Here is a 17144-nt window from a genome sequence, read left to right on the forward strand (position 1 = left end):
TTAGTGGTGCCCAAAGTATATAAATTACCAGTAATGGAAAGAGTACTGAAACTCTGTACTCAAGTACAAGTACTGTCATATTACTAAAATATTACTCAGTTACTATTTTAATTATTTTTACTCAAGTAAAAGCTCTGGTGTTGGAAAACACGTAAGTAAAAGTATAAAGTATTTGTCTCAAAAATGAGTATTAGTTACTTTTTCAGCATTGAAGTGTAATGCATTATTAATAGCAGATATTCAATCAAAACGGTTTCTGTTTCTCTCAAACACTTTAATTTGTTTTCTTCTCATTTTAAGTTAAGGTTTCATTAGTCAACAAATGACTTACTGCTATTTGTAGACTACTGATTAAATATCCATGAGTAGAGTTTTAATTGGTGAAATTCTCAATAGAGATTAAACGATTAATGATCAATCAATAACATCATTATTGCTGCTGCTGCTGCAGTGTTTATTTTCTAATCTGTATATCACTGTGTCGATCACTGGCCTGTCAAACAATCTTATTGGCTGCCGAAATGCTGATAAAAAGTTTGGATATTGCTTCAAATTGGACTCAGTGTTTAATTATGATTTAAAAGTAACTAAGTAGATTACATAGTGTAATGTATACTTACATACAAATACAAATACAGACTTGAAAATCTACTCAGAAAAGTACAAGTGTCCAAAAGAACTATTTAATTACTGTAAGTTGAGTATTTGTAATTAGTTACTTCCACTCCTGGAAATAACGGATAACAGCTGAAAAACTCTTTTCAAAGTTCACATCTTTAAGTGACACAAATGAATCCTATTCACCTCCACTATTGTGGTACTGGCTGATGTTTCAGGGAGGAATATCTTAAATTCCTGACACATCTGCATGGCTTGTGAGAAAATATGTTCTATTTTGTGAGTTGGGTGACCTTTAAAATAAAATATCTTAAGTCAAAACAGCACTTACCAGGGACACTAAATCACCACCACACAAAAACAACATTCAGTTGAATGGTCAGCAAGTACTCCTACCTAAATGATAACCCTATAATTACTTTCTCAGTCTACTAATAACAGAACTGTTAAAACAGATACGTTAAAACAATCATTCAGTGCCAATTCATTGCCTCTCACCATCAAATAAAAATAAGCAAAAGACCAGTAATTTCAGTAGTTTTTTAAGAAAAAAAAAGTCCAAATTCTCTGATTTCAGTTTTGTCAATATGAACATTTTCTGGTTTCTTTCCTCCTCTCCGGCAGTAAACTGAATATTTTTTTGGTTGAGGACAAAACAGAATATCTGAGGACGTCATCTTGGACTTTGGGAAACACTGATCAACATTTTTCACAATTTTCTGACATTTTTTGGACCAAAAAACTAATTGATTAATGGAGAAAACGGTGGACAGATTAATCAATAACGAAAATAATCATTACTTGAAAAAATTTCAACTGACAAGCTTGTGACAGGATCAATTAAGTGACTGACTGTTTCAAGTTATTTTTCATTTTAAGAAAAAAGTAAAAACTCTCTGATTTCAGCTTCTTAAATGTCAGTATTTTTTGGTTTCTCTACTCCTCTCTGACAGTAAATGGAATATTTTTGAGTTGTGGACAAAACAAGACACTTGAGGACGTCAGCTTGGACTTTGATCAACATTTTCTGACATTTGATGGACAAAACAATATTATAACCATATTTTAAATCAAGACCATCCAAAAGTAATTAGAAGTAGTCTAGTTACATTACTTTAATATCGTGATATTTGGATTATGTTACTGTCTACATTTTTTAAAAGATAATTAGTAACTGTATCAGAATATATTTTTAAAGTAACCACCCTGATTACAACATAAAAACTTTTCTTCTGCTAACACTTTTCTTGTTATAACAATAATACGACTGCAACAAACAAATATTTCCATCATTGATTAATCTGTCGATCATTTTCTAGATTTCCCAAAGCCTTAATAACACTCAGTAACAGCGATTACGTCTGAACCAGCCTGCTCAATAAAAGGACGTCCCTTAAGTGGAATGCAACAGTCGTTAACACACCTGTGAGTTCTGTGGTATGACATGTCCACACGTCCACCACACAACTCACCTAAGCTGAAGTAGGCAGATGTTCACGCTGTTACAAACTTGTTTGAAAAAATTCCTACTGTACACTGCAGTTACTCAACTTCATACAGTGTTGCTAAAAATACTTCATGGTAGTATGAATGCCAATAATTTCTGTAGCTAGGCAACTGCCATGTGCAGCATGAATGAAAAAGGGCTCTTGAGCATAAATTGTACAGTTAAAATGTGTGACTTTTTATCAGACGGTGGTCATGAAATGCTGAGTAAAGCTTCTCTGAGCCAGCAGGACGTGAGACTCTGTTTCTTTTTCAAACATACAAAACATCAGCACATTAAACAAATCATTTGTCATGGGTTTGACTTTATTTACTAGTATATTAACACATTACATGCTACAGAAAATAAAAAGGTAATTTCAATTGTCTTGAAAGAATATAGTGTTATAATAAAATGGCACATTTTGATATTAACACAATTTCCACTGGCATTTTGCCACCCGTTCCTTTTTATGAAAGGAAATGAATGGCTTCATGCAGGGCTACTAAAAAAATACTTCTTGGTGGTTTCATTGGCAACACAATAAGATAATGATTTTATGTAGCTAAGCACCTGCCATGTGCGGTGAATGACGAAGCTTGATTTGATCGTAAGTACACAAATAAAAGTGTCTATGTCAAAAGCTGGCAGTAAACATAAACTTTCCTAGGCCAGATTTTTCCAAGAAGTCAACCAAATATTTTAAAATAGTAAATGTTTGGAAAATGGCCAACTTGAACATGAATTCATGAAAGCAGGACACAGTTTGTCAGGCAAAGCTATAAGGTCATGGAAACTAATGTGTGGGAGCAACAAAGGAGAATTAAAAACCCTACAAAGGAGCGCATACATCTATGCAAACTCAGAGTAAAAGAAGTAAGTGCATTCTGTTCAAAATCAAATTTCATCTCCTTTAATCTCATAAAGCACTGGCAGAATATGCTTTCCAGAAGAAGCACCATCTCTCTGAATGCTGTTATGGCGCCACCCAAAGGTGACACGGTGTGCTGGCCAGAAATGGAACGTGACATCTGAGAGGAAGCCCTCACTGGGAAGAGACAGTGAGTTCTCACAGCTCAAATTCAAAGTTCACTCTGGCAAAAGGTCTGAACTACACACACACACACACACAGCCTGCTTCAATCCACACCAGTCTGCCTTATGATACGCAAGGGTGATGATTGTCAGGTGTCAACACATAGACTGAATTAACAGAAAACAACCTCTTGGCAGGAAAAAACAACATGATTTGCAGGTTTGTTTGTCTGATCTCTTGGCAATACAGAAGAAGGAGATAAAACAGTGACATTAAGGTAGAAAGTTAAAGGTCCAGTGTGTAAGATTTAAAGGGGTCTACTGGCAGAATATGGCATAAATAGAATATAATATTAATAAGTATGTTTTCAGTGTATAATCCTGAAAATAAAAATTGTTGTTCTCATTACCTTAGAATATGCTGTTTATATCTAAAGAGGGTGCCCGTCCTCTTTCATGCAGGCAGCCATGTTTGCACCACCATGTTTCTACAGCAGCCCAGAACGGACAAAGGGCTCAAGATACTGTCTCTCATCTCACCATAGAACTAGAGACTTCATCCAGTCAAGCATAATGCTGGGAAAACAAATTAAAATGAGAAACTGGAGGTGTCCTGGGGATCCCTCCTTTCAGGAATGCTTCACAGACTTAGCAGAAGTGGCACAAATATCCTTCGGCTTTAAAGGACAAGACTGAGAAATATATGGCGAAGTGGGGACACTACTTGGATGACACAGTTAATGTGGACAGATCTTGAATTACAGTACATATTATGTACATCAGTCATTCCCAGAGACTGGGTCGTGGATCACCAAGTAAATAAAAGACCATTGATGAAATTCTGCAAGTTTAAGATTTATATCTGCAGTTTATTTTTTATAAAGCATTTAAAAATATGCGTGTTGTTTAACCGAAAAAAAGAGATCCTATAATTCTGCCTAAATGTGCTTATTTTTTCTCTTATATGAAATAAACTAAAATGTCCTGTATTGTTTTCCTGATGAGAGGAGATAAAAACAATGATCTGTTAACCTTTTAACTCAGCCTAAATGCATCTATTTCTCCTTAATAAAGTAACTAACATGTGTATATGTTTTCAATAATACACGTCAAGATAATATGAGGTAAGAAAATTACAGTAAAAATGTCAGGAACATTCATTTATGCACAAATAAACTCTTCCAAAGGCCTGTTGTGAATTGGGTCATGATGATGATGATGGGTTTGTCATTTAAAAAGTGGATCCCACAAAAAAAGAAAAGGTTGAGAAACACTTATGCAGGTAATGTACTAATATTAACATGATCAGTGGGACTGAGAATTAGTCTGATTGTTGCAAATTAGATTATAGTGCATACAAGTGAAGGAGTACGAATTTTATTTATGTAATATTTGATTATTGGTTTTGTTTGGAAGCCTATTTCAATTAAATTTATTATTAGTGTTTTATTTTACTATTTTAGACTTATTGGAGTAACTTGATTTGTTGACCAAAATGTGACTGTATTTATACAAAATTCAATAAAATCCTAATTTAAAAAAACTATGGTGTTTCACGTTTTGTGCAAGTCTTCTCCTAAACAGAAGGTGAGATGAGGCGTTTTTAATTTGCAAGATCACAGCTAGATACCACTAAGTCTTACACACTGGTCCTTTAAGTCCATGTTGGCTGGTGCATCACAAATGGACAAGGCCTTAAATAAAAAAGAGAGGCAGAGGATTAAGTGAGGAGGCACAAAGGACTCGTGAGCTGATAAGAAGCCAGAGGATTAAAAGAAAACGGTGCAAGCTGGCAACAAGATTCTTAAAAGGTTAAAAATTTAAAAAAAAAAAAAAAAGGGCAGGTACCAAATAATACCACTTTCTCTTTTCTTGGACACATTTGACGAGATGTGAACACAGAGCAGTCTGTTTTGCTAAGGTATATTCATTCAGTGAGCTGAATGCAGAGCACTAACATGAGGAGACGGTGCTAACTAACATAGTGGACAGCCTACATTCACTCCGTTCAACTTCATTCATGTACGTCAGACGCAGAATGAGAACACATGTGGCCTCGTGAGGGGCTGGGGGCAGACAGATGTGGGCCCCTTCGAGTCAGTGACCCATCTCTCCCTCCCGACATGCAGCAGTAAAAAGTGTACATTGAAACTGTTTCCTCCCGGACAATTTAAAAAAAAAAAAAAAAAAAAAAAGCAATGAAGAAAACTACAGATAACAAAAAAACAATATTTTAGCATGTAATGATAATCACATAGTACATCATTTCATAACAATATGTTCTTTTTTTTCTTACAAAAGACTACTTGGTGGTACTTGGTCGTAGTAGATGGGTGGATGGGGGCTTGAGGTGAGCCGAGGTGGGAGGTGTGGAGAGGTTGAACGTAGTGTTGCCTTTTTCTCCCCCTCAACAACAGTCTCAAAGTTTCTCGGGTTCGCTGCTGCTCTACGGCTATAACTACATGAAGTTGCTCCTAGCTGCTGGTCTCGACTCAGTTTTGTTTTCTCCATCTGATATTTGGTGTGTCGGGTGTGGGGGTTTGGGGGTTTGGGTGGCGGACTGGTCCTTAGTCTGCTCCTTGAGGGGAACTGTACACCTCCAGTTGACTTTCATTTCCTTCAGTGATACAATACTGCAGCTGGATTTGAGAGTCGCTGCTCTGGCCTCTCACATTCTTGGGTTACCCTAAAATAATGCTGCATTCATGTCCAATGAGAACAACGGTAAGTGCACACTTAAACTGCCTTCATCCTCAGTGTAGGTGGAGACAGTGTTGTTCAGTCCAGGTTTGGATGTAAATAGGAGCTGTAAACTCTGACAAATTCCTTCAACGTTATTTTAGAATTAAATATTCCTCTCAATGAAGACACCACCACCACCAAGAAGATACTAGTTTGGAAAAATTAAGTCCAAACGTGGAAAAAAAATAATGCTGCCAAGGCAGGTTTGAGTGAATAACTGGCTGATACTGAAACTTTGATTATCCAGATTCAACGCCTGCACTGGAAGTGTGAAACAAATAGATCAGGGTTCACAGAATCATTGTGCTTATTTGCTTTCCTGGTGAGATAATAAGAAGATCAATGCAATTCTCATATTTGTTTGCTAAATATGAAGTGACCAACAGAAGGAATTGGCTTAGCTTAAAGCCTGGACGTAGAGAAAGAGCTAGCCTGGCTCTGTCCAAACATTTATCTGTATTCCAGCAGAGTTACACCAAGTATAAAGACCATTATGGGGGCTATGCGTTGGGCTATTTCTTGACTGGGTGCAGTGACTTCCTGGAGTACCTGCTGGTTGCCTAGCAACTGGTTCCAGGTAAGAAATAGCCCAGCACATATCCCCTGTAAAAATAAATTGTCTATTTAAACTTTCTTTTTTTGTATGGATTAAACTGGTCATGAAACAGTCTCAATTTTATACTGATGCCTCGATGAGATTAAAATAGCAAACAAGACGATTCACTATAAGATTGGCTATTTTTGTATAGTTATTCTTAATGTCTCGTTTAAATCAGATGAAACAAACCTGTGTTTACATTTTTCCAGTCAAAGTTAGAGTAATATGATAATCATGTAAAAGGAAGCAGGAGCAGACTTATATTTGGATAACTGTGTTTTTGATGTCATATTTTGTGGTTATGGCAGTGGAAACAGTACTGATTTTGTCCACAGGGACGTCCAAAATCAACACAATATGCACATCTCTTCTAATAGTTTTTAACACATAAGATATGTTTCAATTGGTGAACTTTAAAGCAAGCTTTCCTCCTGCTTCCAGTCTTTATGCTAAGCTAAGCTAAGCTAAACAGCTGCTGGCGGTAGCTTCATATTGCCAGTACTGATCATAGACTGTATAATAAATAGTGGACGGAGCATCTGATCATCACCCATGTGGTTCTGGAGAGCTATTGTGAAGCTCGCAGTGTGGTGGTTCTGGCTGTTGCCATCTTGGCACCGCCTGACTCTTAAACCCCTGCTAATCCAAAAATGGGCAAAGAGGAGCGTGAGTGGAGCACAGGCGGCCTAATAAAAGGGCTACCTAGCGGCTAGCCATCTGTGACCGTAATTATGTATAACTTTAAGCCTTCATATAATTTAAACAGGTGAGTTATATAGAAATTCAGACCCTGTACAGTCGTTATGAACAGAGAAATTAGCTATAGAGAGCAAAACCGTTTTTCTACCAGGCTGTAAACATGTTTATTTCTTCTGTAAAGTTGGGCGTTTTAATATGGGAGTCCATGGGACTGACTTGCTTTTGGAGACTGCCTCATATGGCCATTCAAGGAACTGTGTTGTCTTCATTTTTTTTTGACCCCCAGAGGCTGCCGCCTGGTACAGACATTGGAAGTATCAATCTTCTCTTATGACTTTATGCGATAAAATGAACAAGCATACTTCCAAAAATGTCAACTATTCCTTTAAATAAAATAAACCCAGTACTTTAAACAAGACAAAATACATGAAAACTGTGTTGTTACTCTTCAACTTGTGACTGTATTCCCATCTGACATGAATGCAGCATTAGTGATCCTACAGCGCTGTAACCATGGTGACGGATGAGGGCGAGGATGAAAAATGACATGGTGCCGAGCAGTTATCTACTGGCTCCAACACAGGAAGAGGAAGTGGTTGAACTCTGCGGCTAGGAGCCTCCTGAGGAGTGAGTGTTGATAACGCGTCCACGGCGAGGACGTGACGAGGGGGGAGGATCTGAAGGGTGTCGCCACATCCACAGAACAGGAGATTCAGTTTATAGCTCCACTGTCGAGTTCATGACCCCCCCTTTTTTTTTTAACGTCAGTCAGGTGGTGGAGGAGGGCGGGTGTGATTATTCAGAAGGGTAGAAACGGAGGGAGTGTGCGTTACGAGAGTCTGACGAGTTTGTTTTGTTCTCATTTGATTCTCTGAAACTGTACTTGGTGCAGGTAAAAGCTGGAGCAGACGTGAGGGAAGGCGGGAGGGAGCGGGTGAGTGTGTGGAACGGGAAGTAAGGGGAGGGGGGAGGGGGGGGGGGGGTGAGGAAGGGTCTAATACTAGTGTCCAGGTTGCGGCCTGGCCGTCCGCTCTCAGCTGAGCTCGTCCTCGGCGTTGTGCTGGTCCAGCAGTTTGACGTGTGTGAAGGGAAAGTGGCCACGTTTGCCTTTACATTCACCCTCCCACTGGCCGTTCACGTTGATTTTGGTCACCTTCACCATGTCGCCCACCTGGAGAGGGAGGGGGGAGAAAACAGAGATTATTATCATGATTAGAAATAATCAAAACACATATAATCCTTCCTCCTCTCAGAAGAGCTGAAAAACATTTATTTTTTATTATTTTTAATAGTTTCAGTCATTTATCAAGCAAAAAATGCCAAAATATCAACCAGTTCCACCTCCCCTGATACGAGGATTTGCTGCTGATGTCTGTTTTGTATCACTTGACACTGAATATCTTCTGGTTTAAGACATTTACAAACTAAATGATGAAGTAATGAAAAAAAGGCTGGTAACAACACTTCAGCTGGGTGGCAGCTTGTATGATTCCAGCTGACCTCGACGGGGAGAGGAGTGGCTGTTCTGTGTCACTGAACCTGTGCAAACACGGATTAACAGACAGTTCCAAAGTTCAAGTCGACGTGACGTGACGACTGAACAGCCAGGGGTTAAAGCCGCCTGGGCTCATAGTATCAGCCTGATAACCTGTTACAACAATCCTTCTTGTGTTAAATGTGTAACCGGCAGCGTTTGCATGACTGCAGGTGGCTTAATCCAGTTTTTTCTTCCTCTGATCCAAGACCTTTAGTAATGAATATTCTCTTTCAATCTAATGCAGCTGCACAGTCAAAATTAATGAAAGTATTCAGGAATATCCCACAGCTAAAATGGCTTTGCCCTCTTCAAAGGTTTTCCTAGTCTCATAGTACATCATAAATTTCACTGCATCATGTCAAGGGCTGCAACTAACAATTATTTTCTTTGTCAACTATGTTTTTGTCAGTAATAATCTGTTCTATAAAATACCAGAAAATTAAATGACGTCCAATATTCCAACACAGATTTACATATATTATCAGAGAACAGGAAGTTTAGAACAGTTTGAAATGTTATAGGAACAACACTAGATTAACTCTGAAATGAGTTTGAATATTTTAGATTTTATTATACTGTGTTTTTTAAAAGGTTGAAAGAGCAGAATATTAGATTTTTATGCCAACTATTTTGATAATCAATAATTGGTTTCAGTAATTTTAAAAAAAGCCTGAATTCTCTGATTCGAGTTTGTGAATATCTTCTGGTTTGTTCTTGATTAATCAATTCATTTTAAAATGTAAGAAAATGATGAAAAATGTTGATCAGTGTTGACGACGTCCTCAAATGTCTGATTGTACTCACAACCCAAAGACATTCAGTTTACTGTCAGAGAGGAGCAAAAAAAATAAACAAATAAAAAAATAAAAATCACATTTAAGAAGCTGAAATCTGTGAATTTTAACTTTTTCCCTTATAAAATTACTCAAACTTTTACCTAATTGATTATCAAAATAGTTAAATATAATAGAATAATAATGAATCAATTACTGTAGGCAACAAAACACTGTTGCATTATGAAGCAGTTCCAGTGCAAAAGGAGGGATTATTCACAGACGGGTTACCTGAGGTACAATGACCTAAGGAATAATAGTGGTTTTATACTGCAGGTACCAATGAATGAAAAAAAAACAAAAAAAAAAAACATTGATTGGCCCCCATGTCGATCCCTTGGATTGGCTCAGGTCGTGGTCAAATGGAAGTGAAATGTCTGCCTGGTGAAAAGCATGAATGCTTCAGACCTTATAATCAATATGCAACAAGCCAGAGCCATTTGACACATACTGGTCACAGCTGTTAGCTGATGCAGTGGATGGCAAAACATTGTAAGGCGCTCTTTTGGTTCCCTGTATACAAATACCACAAACCAATATAGACCTCACTGTAATACCAACATGAGGCAATACACAACACACCACGCTATGATCTGCACCACCACACAGCTGAGGTAACAACTCTGACAATGTTTCTATGAAAACTGAGCAGTGCAGGCCTCACAGAGGTCTTTTACTAGAGCAGAAAGGAGAAATCAATTAGTTGATCAATAATATCTGCAACCATTTTGGGAATTAATCATTGAAGTGTTTCAAGCAAAAATGCCAAACATAAAGTAGTTCCAGCTTCTTAAATGCGAGAATTTGCGGCTCTGTTCCCGCGCTGTTGAAAACAGATTGCAAAGGTATTCACATTGTTACTGTGTGTCTTTATTTTAATTAACTACATGCACGGACTCTGGTCTTCACAAAGACTGGAATTAGAGCTGCACAATTAATCATAACATTATCAAAATCACAATATGGCCAAGTGCAATATCCAAATCGAAATTGAAATTTTACTGAAATGAGAAAAATGTGTGGGATAACAGCATTACACTGAAGTGCTGCAGCGCTGCAGGGATGTCCTGGCCTAAAAATCTTGTTCTCCAGATGAAAGAAAACATTTTTGTTTGGTTCAGACTCCAAACACCAACAGATGTCACATCATCACCAGATTTTTTCCCCAGTAAAAATGAAAACTGTGATGCAGATATGATCATTCCCACTACTCGTATCGCAAATCACAATTTCAGTCAAAATAACTGCAATGTGAATTTCAATAATTCAATAATTGCAGGGATGACTACTGGCACTTTCACAAAATATTAACACCAGGGGTCGACTGATTATCGGCCGACATGTTTTATCATTATTGAAATCTTCGTTTTTTTTTTTTTTTAAATCTGACTTAAATGTACAACACTGTTCTGATGTAGCCCTCTGTCAATCTGACTGTTAATTAGGTTGCCTTATATACTGCTGGGTAGCTTAATCCATGATAATACATAATTGTTCATAATAGGTGATTTATGTTTTGCATTAATAATCTATATTCACTACAGTTAGCAAAAAAATAAATTTCAATTTTTACTGCAAATGTGTGTCAGTTCAAAATGTAATGTTGGTCTCCCTGATTACTATTATTTGGATTAACCCTGCAAAAAAACATATCAGCCGATCCCCAATTAACACAAAAACATTTTCAATAATACTCATCAGTAATGTGGATATAATGACTAAGTGGGCAAAGACAAATAACAGAACAGCTACAGCAGTCTGGTAAGTTCAGAAAATTACATCACTATACTGTAATGCAGCCTATAAAGCCAGGACAAGACAACACTCACGCCATATCACAACATGACAATATCCAAAACCTAAGATGATATTTAGTCTCATGTCATGATATCGATATAATATCAATATCAGCCCTGGCTGAAGATAAAGAGTGATCAGTGAGTTTTCTGGAGACGACACAAGGAAATGTGAACTAATTATTAACTTTCCAGTGCTGCCTTGCTGAGTCACTTCTGGCCAACTAGAGTGAAGAAAACATGCAGCCTCGCACAGGTCAGACCAGAGAAGTCTCAGACAAGTGGGAGTGGCAGAAACAGACTCATACAAAGGATCTACCTGTCATATGTAACTAAGCAAACCAAAGTTTTTTTCTGGCTGACAAAAGAGCCAGAGGAAGGTGTCTGAACCAGCAGCAGACTTGTAGTTTGACTCAACAAAGAGCAAAAAGAAGGGTGCAGACTGGAGGAGTCGGAGGATGGATCTGTTTTGGTGTCTTCAGTGTTAATAGTCCAGCAGGGCCGGAGAGACAAGAGCATGTCTGCCTCCGAGTCTCACTCCTGGCTCAGCTTGACTCCTGGCTTCACAGAGACCAGAGGAAATGGTCCTGTTCCCAAACACAAACTATTTCCTTCCCCCAACGACCCGCTCCGTGGGAGCCCCGCTCTCGCTTCCGGACAGTTTAACAACCCAGCCACCGTGAGCAGGGAGGGAGCAGAGTTTAATGGCAGTTTTCATATTGGGATACCTTATTATGTTAACATCTTGAGGGGAGACTAAGTGCCCCTCACTCAAATACAAGTCCAGTCTAGAAAGACAAAGCCAGTGACTTAATAAATATTAAGGGCAGACTTGATGTGGATTAATATGTAATGTCACAGCACCGATCTCTGCAGAAAAGATATTAAAGGGATAGTTCAGTTTATTTGAAGTGGGGTTGTATGAGGTCGTTATGACAGTCGGTGCATAAAGTAGGTCGCCACGCCCCCACATTGGAGAGACAGAGAGAAGACAGGATAGGGTCAGCAGCAAAATGTATTTTACTCACTTAAAAAATGGTTCACTCAAAAAATAAAAATCCATTAAAGTGTAAGGTTAAGTGTGCACCATAATTACAGTATTTTCACTGCTTTACCTTGCCCTCAGACAGCCTTTTCCAAGGGGAAACCATGGTTATATAAGCCAAATACAACAACCAAAGCAACCAGACTCCTGAAGGAAAAACAGTTATTCTACACTGCAGAACACAGGAGTTGCTGGTCTACTGCTGCTTTGGTTTGTGTTATTTTGTGACTTCAGAGTTTTAGAGGGTTACTAACAGATCAAGGCAGCAGTAGACCAACACCTCCCACGGCTGGCCAGGTAAAATAACTGATTTTGCCAATGGAGTGATTGCTTTTGAAGAGAGGGGTATTTGGCCTATATTAGGTTAGTTTCCTGTCAGATATGGCTGTCTGGCAGTAAGGTAAAGCTGTAAAAATAATCTAAATATAGTGAACACTTAAACTGATATAAATTTGTTATAGTTGGATTATAGCTAACCCTGTCCACAGCAGTATACTGCTTAAAGTCTGTGCTTCTACTCCTCTCTGCTTCTCCGACCACCATCTGCTGTAGGTAATACATTGACTGTCAATAAGCACATCGTACAACCCCACTTCAAATAGTCCAAACTTTCTCTTTAAATGACTTGATTATCTAGGAAACTACACAGCGGGCTTGCTGAGTGTGTTCTGGCCTTGATTCCTCTTCACCCTGCTTCACACACACTAAAGAAATAAAGAAATAATTATGAGCAGAATGGGAAAGAAAGTGAAAGAATGTGAGCTCAGTCTCGATAAGCTCAAGGGGGGGGGGGGGGGGGGTTCTACATCATCATTCACTCACTGTGTCGTGTCTCCCAGCACATATTAAGAAAAAAAACATCACACACATATCCATATTTACCTCTAAGGCCAGCGCAGTCTTGTCGTAGGCATTGGGCACCCTCTTCTGTATGGCCCTGGCATAGACAGGTCCGTTCTGGAGATTTGGGAGGGGGGTGGGCTGGGCGTACTGGCTGGGGTCTCCCAGCAGTGGAGCGCCGGACTGGGCTGCAGAGCCGTCAGAGTTCCCTAGCATCCCCATTCCTCCCGGCGGCCCCCCAGCCCCGCCAGGCCCCGCAACCGAACTCGGAGACGCCGGTCGGTACTTCTCCACGTATGGCACAGGGATCATCCCCGCCCGGCCTTCAGAGTTCTGGGCATTCCACCACTGCTCCTCGGGCTTCTCGAGAACTCGCAGAATATCGCCCTTCCTAAACGGGAGATCCTCCTCGTCGTTGCCAGGGAAATCGAAAAGTGCTCGAACGTACTCGTCTTCCAGGCGTGGCGGGGGGGCTCCACCAGGGCCGACGCTGATGAAGGAGGTGTGTTTGGACTTGTTGATGGGTTCTATTAAGGTGGTGGTGTCCAAGTAGTGGATTTTATAGAACTCTAGCAAAGCAGGGAGCGCGTCAAACTCCTGGTCTCCGATGCGGAACCTTGGATGGGCCAGACCTGGTGAAAATGAGAGAGAATGGAAGACGAGTCAGAGAGACAAAATGATTTTGTTTCCTCTGCAAACGCAGCCTGCTCTTGCACATTCAAATCTGACTGATCTGAAGTCTATTTATGTAAACAAGCGTGATGGTGGTGATTTCCAGAATGACCAGGAAGGATTTTTGTTTCCTTATTTTACATTTCTTCCTCCTTTCATATTTGTTTATGCTCTTCTCAATGAAAGGCCTGTGTAATTTTGCACAAGAGGAAATACAACAAATATTCTCCTGCAGGTCCCTTCACAGAAAAACCCAGCCAAGGCAGGGGATACAGTCTGGTCAAAGTCTATTAAAACTTGGCAATAACACAGACTTTTGAACATTTAACAGCTCACTCAGGGTCAGCTGGTAAATTAGGCTCATTTGGATGGTGTGCACCAGGCCAGAACTTACCTTAATGCTAGGGTTGCAGGAAAACAGTGATACACCGGAGGACCACAATACTGTATTGATTCTCAAAAACACTATTGTGATAGATGAAAAGATTTGTGAGCGCATTTGAGTTTTTATTACTCATCTTCATTCTTCTGATTACACAAAAAAGTTCACTTTTGTAAACTCAGATTTTATGCATATGGTGGTGTGTATGCTATGACAGTTAGATTTTACAAACAGTAATACACCACCTTGCATACAAGAGGTGCGAATCTCTTGGTGTGTTGCGATTTGACTCAGATTTAGAAGACTATGATGTGATTATAAAACAATAACTAATGCCTCAAAATTCTAAACTTTTAAGCCACAGTGTGCTGTGCAGATTGCAAACATCTAGCTGCTCAAGCTCAGCCCTTTTCAGCAAAACTCAACCATGATGCACATATTTACGTCTGTTATGTTTCACCATCAAATTGGTTCAGCCGTAACAATACATTTGTCAGCTATCCTGATTTTTTAAAAGCCTAATTACTAACTTTTGTGAAATGATTCATAATCTTTAAAAAAACCCAAAACAATTGCATTGGATCTAAGAATCAATTATTTCTCCCACCCTATTGCTTACAGTATTGCAATATATTGAACCATAACCCCTGTAAATGCCCTGTAAATTACCCCTGGTCAAGGGTAAGATCACAGGACAGACTTTTGAACATTTACAACTCTTGAAGGTTGAACTGATAGATAAGACTCAGTGGAATGATGCACCAGGCCAGAACTTACATTAATACAGTCTGCTGTTAGAAACCCGCCCACCCCGGTGTATTATAGTGACAGAACCGTGCTTCAATCTGAAATGATGTGTTGTATCATATCTGGTCAGTTGTCTGCCTGAGCACATGTGTATTGTCTGTAAGCATGATCAGGGGTGTGTTTGCCTTGAAGAAGACAATATTCAATGGGCACATGTCTTAATGTGTCTGGCTTGTCGTATTCTCCATACAACAGAGTGTTAAAGGCTCTATATTGCGCATCTCCTTTGGTGCAAGTCATGCAAGAATGGTCACATCAGCATCTCCACATGCCGAGCCCCTCCAGACCCCTCCGTGATCTTACCTGGACCGGACTGTCGGTTGTTGCTGATGCTGTTAATTATGTAATGGGAGACTTTGGAGTTCTCTGATACCGATAGCACGTAGTCTCCGGGGCTGGTGATGGAGTCCCGGACCAGAAACACGCCGTGCCTCTGCCCCTGCAACAGAGACACAGCCTCCTGCCTGCTCAACCGACCCCAGAACCAGCTGCCGCGGTCCTCCGCGTCAAAATTTCCGGCCATGATAACCACTCCGAACCCGAGGCTTTCACCGGGCCTTCCCTTCTCTCCCTCCCGTTATCCACAAGCGAAGCCTTCAACTCATACAAAAACTTTAGCGCCTAGAGCACGTTTAGTAAACAGGCGACATCCGCAGCTGGCCGTGTGGACATCAATTCACCGACACAGAAGCACAACCGCGAATTTAAAAGGCCTCTTATCTGGTTTACGAGCGGAAATAAGCTCTAACAATCATTAAAATGCGTTTTAGCGACAGAATTCCTGCTACAATCCAGCGACCGATGACAACTAACTTCAAAAACTGAAATGGCGGATACGGGAAAACAAAAAAAGACCCCACTCACAGGATGTGACGTAGTAATTATGTGCGCCAGACGCACGTCTCAACCCAGTCACAATCTGAAATACAAACATACAATTTCCGTTTCGAGCAATATATTATCTTCCTAAATATACAACCTTATAATTTTCAAATAAAGTAAACTAAATATCACAATAACAGTTGGTAAATGCAATATTATAAACTTTGCGCCGTTTATCACCTAATACTAGGACGTATATTTTCCTTTCCCAAAGTAATAAAACTGTGAGCTTTTATTTTGGAGATAAAATGAGTGAACTACGCTTCCTGTTGCGCTGTGTTTAACTTGACGGCCCGTCCTTCATGTTGGTGGGTTCTTGTGAAACCTAAAGCTTGCCTCATTATTGCGCCAGATTAGAAACAGTGCTGTAATTACACAGTGTGCAAACACACACACACCTCAGATTTTACTCTCCATAAACATTTAGAAGCTCTAATAAATACATATATAACACATTTAACCCGTAAAAACGGCTCGGCTGCGATTTGCAACTTTGGCCACTAAGTGTCACTCAAACACTATTAAAAATCTGTAATCATTCCAGTATCATTAGTGTCTTACCTAACTGATGTGGTTTGAGATCCTCCATCGGAACATTTTTCGTAAATTAATGAAAAATTGAATCCATGACACACAAACACACTAGATAAACACAGTTATACCATAGGTACTGTGCCTCTTTTGGTGTACTTTATAATAGGACTTGTAAATTGTAAATAATGGATCTGTTAATGGTTAATAAATTATTTAATTTCAGTTATAAGCAATTAATGAGGATAATCCTCGGGTTGCCAGCAGAGTAAAGCCTTGGAGTAAAGGTAGAAATACCATTGTTCCAAGTCCTGAATACACACTTTTCTTAAGTAAAAGTACAAAAGTATTATCAGCAAAATTTACTCAGAGTTACAAAAGTGTCTATTATACAGAAAGGTCCCTTTAACTGGGTCATATTATTACATAAGATTATATTATTGTGTTTTTATCACTAACAAATACATGTAACAAAGAGTTTTAGTGCTGTAGTGCACTGAGCTTCATCTTCTTCCATCATCACACTTTCTGTGTCTTTTTTGGCTCTTTTCATCATTATGTGCCCATCCAGTGTACTGCTTGGCCTCTGATCTTACTTCCTCTTACTTGTTGTGCTATTTTATCCATCTAGATTGTTTTGG

At 39.3% G+C, this 17144-nt stretch overlaps 1 protein-coding gene across 1 annotated transcript; it reads right to left on the minus strand.

Annotated features, from left to right (window-relative positions):
- Positions 1–6376: 6376 nt before the first annotated feature.
- On the minus strand, positions 6377–15953 carry crk (CRK proto-oncogene, adaptor protein). Its single transcript, XM_084718182.1, has 3 exons — positions 15394–15953; positions 13272–13861; positions 6377–8349 (listed from the first exon to the last, which is right to left on the minus strand). The coding sequence occupies exons 1-3, from the start codon at positions 15611–15613 to the stop codon at positions 8212–8214; spliced, it is 948 nt and encodes a 315-aa protein (XP_084574308.1). The 5' UTR covers positions 15614–15953; the 3' UTR covers positions 6377–8211.
- Between the last annotated feature and the right edge of the window lie 1191 nt (positions 15954–17144).

The sequence above is a fragment of the Lutjanus erythropterus genome, chromosome 4 (genome assembly GCF_056507025.1).
Source record: "Lutjanus erythropterus isolate fLutEry1 chromosome 4, fLutEry1.hap2, whole genome shotgun sequence".
NCBI lineage: Eukaryota > Metazoa > Chordata > Actinopteri > Lutjaniformes > Lutjanidae > Lutjanus > Lutjanus erythropterus.

Excerpts from the sequence above, each read along its gene's own strand:
- crk (XM_084718182.1), bottom strand. The coding sequence starts at position 15,613 with ATGGCCGGAAATTTTGACGCGGAGGACCGCGGCAGCTGGTTCTGGGGT. Across the intron at positions 13,862-15,393 it reads CAACCGACAGTCCGGTCCAG|GTCTGGCCCATCCAAGGTTC; the intron begins GTAAGATCACGG and ends CATTTTCACCAG. Across the intron at positions 8,350-13,271 it reads AGACTGCGCTGGCCTTAGAG|GTGGGCGACATGGTGAAGGT; the intron begins GTAAATATGGAT and ends CTCCCTCTCCAG.